Genomic DNA, 6,000 nt, shown 5'->3' with positions numbered 1-6,000 from the left:
TGAGTCCCGAAGGGAGCCACGCCACAAAACAGAGAGTCCCTAAATTTTAAATTGGACAACTCTGCTTCCTTCACAGACGGGGACTTATCCCCCCTGGCAGAACAGAGGCAGCAGCCACTCCCTCATTCGCGTTCAAACCAGCCACCACGGCTTTCAATACAGAAATTAAATCATTATTGGATAAAACATTTTTGTTGAGCCATGCGGTACCGCATGTCGAATAACCCGGAGCAGAGGTAGTCGCGTCCCCAGGGGCAATCCTCTCAGCTGACATCGGTGCTGGAACCGGAGCTTGGCTTGAACCTGGAATACAGGCCGTGGAAACCGTCCAGGACAGCTCAACCTGATCAGCGGATGGATGTTGTGTCACTGGCCGCCAACTGCGTCTCCGCCTCCTATCAACATTACTGGACGACTGCCGCGGGGATCGTGAAGAAGATGACGATGATGAAGAAGAGGAGGGTACATCACTGGATGATGAGGATGAGGGCGCCCGATGTCTGCGTCTGCCATGGCGGCGATGTTTCTTACCACGACGTTTCCTCCCTCTCTTCGCCCGGCATCTGCGCTGGACCTGTGGAAGAAAGAAGGGACAGAGCAGAGGACATGCAACCATCACCAGCATCCTCCCTGGAGCCAACATTCTGCGATAGATCTCCGCACAGACCTGGGGAAGGGAGCAGGGGGAGATAGCAGGTGACCGCTCAGACCGTGGGCGAGCACCTCCATAAATATCTCCTTGCTCCTGGCATACCACCGGCCTCTGCGCCTGCTCACCTCTCATCTGGGCTTTAGGACCCAGCAGTGTGGTGCGGGACCTACCACGTCTATTTTTCTGCTCCCCAGCCACTCCAGCGCTGGGCCTTGAAGAGCAAGGAGCTGCTTCCCACGTCCCTGCCAGCTCCAACTCCCTGACGCAGGCCACATTGTAAGCGACCATCGCCTCCAGATCATGAGCCGCTACAGCCCCTGTCTGCTCCCGCACTGGGAACGGAGGGGGAACTGAACCTACCTCCGCATGCTCCATAGCTGTGGGATCACGGGCAGTCATCCTCTCGGGAGCGGCCTGCACCACCCACCTCCGAGCACCATTCGGCGGTATAGAAGGAGGACATACAGGGTGGGGGGAGGGTGGGATCACATCCCCCGCCGAGACATCGGAAGAAGGACGCCTCCGGCCTGGCTGAGAAGAAGCCCAGGCCAGGAGAGCGTCCCCCGCGGTGGCGTTAGGACAAGGAACCGGAGCAGGAGGATGGGCATTGCAACGGGCAGGGGGACTTGGGCTGAGGTGGGAGGGGAGACATGAAACACTCTGCGGCCTACCTCGTGTAATTGGCTGCAGCTGCTCTGGGGCCGGATCTCTCACACCCATCTCTTGTCCTGCCAGCAGTGTATCCAGCCAGGCCATCCCTTTGGAAGCTACCCACTGAGCTACGAGCCGCAGAAGTTCGTCAGCCATTGCAGGTGAAGAAGATGAAGAAAAAATCGAGTCTCAAGAACTATCTCACTGCACAGAAGGATGTTCCTCTCACTGCAGCAGAAGGTAAGAGGGTGACCTGCCCATGAACTCTTCCTTTTATTAACCAAACCACTCCCCTTTAAACTCCCTGTAAGCTATCCAGGCCCATGGCATTTTATAATATTATTTTTAACCATTTCTCCTCCATTCCCTTGCAGTCCCTCCCACTTTCCTTATTCAGTTTAGTGCCTACAATTACCAATTCCCTGAGGACTACAGCATGCAATCAAAAAGAGCAGCATGTTCACAGCCTACTATAATCACTTATCGCAACTACGCTCCTGCACTGCGCCATCTGGTGGCAGCAGAGACTGTGGCCACTTCTGCTGGGAGGGATTGAGCTGGATTTTATTAGTAACAGACTGACACCATCCATCTGACAGCAGAGGTAATGCGTGCAGGAGGACTACAGGGGAAATCTATCAACAGTGTCCTAAGATGTTTGGATATACAAGTTGACAAAAAATGGCGCAACTCCCTAGACATGTTAGACATATATCTCTTCCTTATAGCACTTAAATTTGGTGCTTTTGAAAAAAAAAATTGTGATACAGAGCTCCAAATCCCCTGCATAGACATAGTTACATAATAATATTCTGCTACTTTCTGCCACCACTAGAGGGAGCTTAGAATATTACTGCATACTGTTTATACATTGAACTCAATAATAAACCAGTATGCACTGAGCTCCTAAGCTCCCCCTAGTGGTGGCTGCAGGCAGACAGAGTTTTATCATTTATCTCATGTTTTATACAGAGGTTTTGAAGCTCTGTATTAAAAAATTACGTTTTAATCCCTATAGAGATGAATTAGGACAGAATGTTGGACCTAACAATGATATGATGATATAAACTGGAAATTTGACCTTAATAGTGCGGGAAGTGATTCACAGCGGTGAAATATCTGGCAATGTTTGGGAATTGGAGCAGAATCACAAGGTTCTGTGTTCGACCTTTTGTTTATACTTTAGTTAATGAATTACAATAGGCTTACTAAAGGTATTAGAAAAAAGCCCCTCTAGGTAATTACCACAGAGGTGTCTTCCATTCGCCATGGGTGCATTACTTCATCTGTTCGGGCTGACGCTTATTTTGTGTATATTGTATGCATCAGGGAATATAACGTGAGTTGCGGTTAGATGTTTTTTAGAAGTTTTTTGTGTTTAATTTGATCACAGTCAATTTTTTGGCCTGTTTAAGCAGATGATATATAGAGTTGTATATGGAGTTGTATATGGAGTTGTAGATGGAGCTGTAGATGGAGTTGTATGTATATGGAGTTGTATATGAAGCTGTATATGGAGTTGTATGTATATGGAGTTGTAGATAAAGTTGTATGTATATGGAGTTGTATATGGAGTTGTATGTATATGGAGCTGTATATTGAGTTGTATGTATATGGAGTTGTATATGGAGTTGTATGTATATGGAGCTGTATATGGAGTTGTATGTATATGGAGTTGTATATGGAGTTGTATGTATATGGAGTTGTATATGGAATTGTATATATCGAGTTGTATAAAGAGTTGTATATGGATTGGAGCTGTATATGGAGTTGTATGTATATGGAGTTGTATATGGAATTGTATATATCGAGTTGTATAAAGAGTTTTATATGGATTGGAGCTGTATATGGAGTTGTATATGGAGTTGTATATGGAGCTGTATATGGAGCTGTATATGGAGCTACAGTGAAGGAAATAAGTATTTGATCCCTTGCTGATTTTGTAAGTTTGCCCACTGTCAAAGACATGAACAGTCTAGAATTTTTAGGCTAGGTTAATTTTACCAGTGAGAGTTAGATTATATTAAAAAAAAAACAGAAAATCACATAGTCAAAATTATATATATTTATTTGCATTGTGCACAGAGAAATAAGTATTTGATCCCTTTGGCAAACAAGACTTAATACTTGGTGGCAAAACCCTTGTTGGCAAGCACAGCAGTCAGACGTTTTTTGTAGTTGATGATGAGGTTTGCACACATGTTACATGGAATTTTGGCCCACTCCTCTTTGCAGATCATCTGTAAATCATTAAGATTTCGAGGCTGTCGCTTGGCAACTCGGATCTTCAGCTCCCTCCATAAGTTTTCGATGGGATTAAGGTCTGGAGACTGGCTAGGCCACTCCATGACTTTAATGTGCTTCTTTTTGAGCCACTCCTTTGTTGCCTTGGCTGTATGTTTCGGGTCATTGTCGTGCTGGAAGACCCAGCCACGAGCCATTTTTAATGTCCTGGTGGAGGGAAGGAGGTTGTCACTCAGGATTTGACGGTACATGGCTCCATCCATTCTCCCATTGATGCGGTGAAGTAGTCCTGTGCCCTTAGCAGAGAAACACCCCCAAAACATAATGTTTCCACCTCCATGCTTGACAGTGGGGACGGTGTTCTTTGGGTCATAGGCAGCATTTCTCTTCCTCCAAACACGGCGAGTTGAGTTAATGCCAAAGAGCTCAATTTTAGTCTCATCTGACCACAGCACCTTCTCCCAATCACTCTCAGAATCATCTAGATGTTCATTTGCAAACTTCAGACGGGCCTGTACATGTGCCTTCTTGAGCAGGGGGACCTTGCGGGCACTGCAGGATTTTAATCCATTACGGCGTAATGTGTTACCAATGGTTTTCTTGGTGACTGTGGTCCCAGCTGCCTTGAGATCATTAACAAGTTCCCCCCGTGTAGTTTTCGGCTGAGCTCTCACCTTCCTCAGGATCAAGGATACCCCACGAGGTGAGATTTTGCATGGAACCCCAGATCGATGTCGATTGACAGTCATTTTGTATGTCTTCCATTTTCTTACTATTGCACCAACAGTTGTCTCCTTCTCACCCAGCGTCTTACTTATGCTTTTGTAGCCCATTCCAGCCTTGTGCAGGTCTATGATCTTGTCCCTGACATCCTTAGAAAGCTCTTTGGTCTTGCCCATGTTGTAGAGGTTAGAGTCAGACTGATTAATTGAGTCTGTGGACAGGAGTCTTTTATACAGGTGACCATGTAAGACAGCTGTCTTTAATGCAGGCACCAAGTTGATTTGGAGCGTGTAACTGGTCTGGAGGAGGCTGAACTCTTAATGGTTGGTAGGGGATCAAATACTTATTTCTCTGTGCACAATGCAAATAAATATATATCATTTTGACTATGTGATTTTATTTTTATTTTTTTTATATAATCTATCTCTCACTGGTAAAATTAACCTAGCCTAAAAATTCTAGACTGTTCATGTCTTTGACAGTGGGCAAACTTACAAAATCAGCAAGGGATCAAATACTTATTTCCTTCACTGTATATATGGAGTTGTATGTATGTGGAGCTGTATATGGAGCTGTATATGGAGTTGTATATGGAGTTGCTTATGAAGATGTCTATAGAGATGTATATGGAGCTGTATATGGAGTTGTATATGGAGCTGTATATGGAGTTTTATATGGAGTTGTATATGGAGATGTATATGGAGTTGTTTATGGAGTTGTATATGGAGTTTTTCAAAGAGCTGTATATGGAGTTGTATATGGAGTTGTATATGGAGTTGCATATGGAGTTGTATATGGAGTTGTATATGGAGTTGTTTAAAGAGCTGTATATGGAGCTGTATATGGAGCTGTATATGGAGTTGTATATTGAGTTGTATATCGTGTTGTTTATGGAGCTGCATAAGGAGAAGTATATGGCGTAATATATGGAGTTGTATATGGAGTTATATATGGTGTTTATAGGACATTTGAGCTTACTGGTTTTGTGAATGAGGTTTCGTGTCTTTCTAACCCTTGCACCTCATCTGGATTACTGACCTACTACTCTTCTTGATTTCAGCTAATTTGTCTTCACTATTCAGTTTGTGCCCCTTTGTACTTAGATTTGGCTCCCGTATTCCTCTGTTCCGACCCAGTCTTTTTTTTTTTTGTTGCTGCCTTTGACTGATTAATCCTTACCTGGCAAGATGACTATAAGATTTCAGTTTCTACTTACAACCACTATGTTTTTTTACTTCAATTCCACCAACATTACCCAGGGAATCAACACACTCGTAAAGGGATTATCTATCTCAGAAAACCCATTGTCATACACCCTATTAGTGAATTCAGAGTAAATAGAGGGGTGTCCTCTGTTCAGGTCCTCATCTCTTGGTCAGAGTGGAGAGCGGTTATAAAGAGCGTCTCTCGCTCTAGAGGACCTGTCCTGTCCTGTATTACATAGACAACACATTGATATTAATAAACACTATGTAATGCTTAATTTCCCCTGTGGAGGCGCTGCAGGGAACCTGAACACTTACTGCCTGATTGCTGGGGGTCCCAGCAGGAGGATGCTTTGTGATCAGCTTATTGTCAAGGGGTCTTTCTAACAACTAGGGATTGTCCAGAGCAGACCTTTAAGTCTTGAGGGCGCCAATGTTTTAGAAAACAATGCCGAAATAATGAGAAAGGTGATTCTGGTGAAATGTGCCACAATAGTTTTACACAAATATTCAAATGTAGATATT

At 44.3% G+C, this 6,000-nt stretch overlaps 1 protein-coding gene across 1 annotated transcript in view; it reads left to right on the top strand.

The window, feature by feature from the left end:
- The first annotated feature begins 2,534 nt into the window (after positions 1–2,534).
- Positions 2,535–6,000, top strand: part of LOC142663518 (complement component C9-like) — a 42,432-nt gene continuing 38,966 nt past the window's right edge. The window contains exon 1 of the mRNA XM_075842244.1: positions 2,535–2,642. Coding sequence (XP_075698359.1) covers positions 2,572–2,642 — 71 coding nt within the window. The 5' untranslated portion in view covers positions 2,535–2,571. The remainder of the gene's footprint in view (positions 2,643–6,000) is intronic.

This window comes from Rhinoderma darwinii, chromosome 1 (assembly GCF_050947455.1).
Source record: "Rhinoderma darwinii isolate aRhiDar2 chromosome 1, aRhiDar2.hap1, whole genome shotgun sequence".
In the NCBI taxonomy this organism is placed as follows: domain Eukaryota; kingdom Metazoa; phylum Chordata; class Amphibia; order Anura; family Rhinodermatidae; genus Rhinoderma; species Rhinoderma darwinii.
Note: the sequence above shows the minus strand (reverse complement) of the source record. Positions and strands in the feature narration are given on the sequence as shown.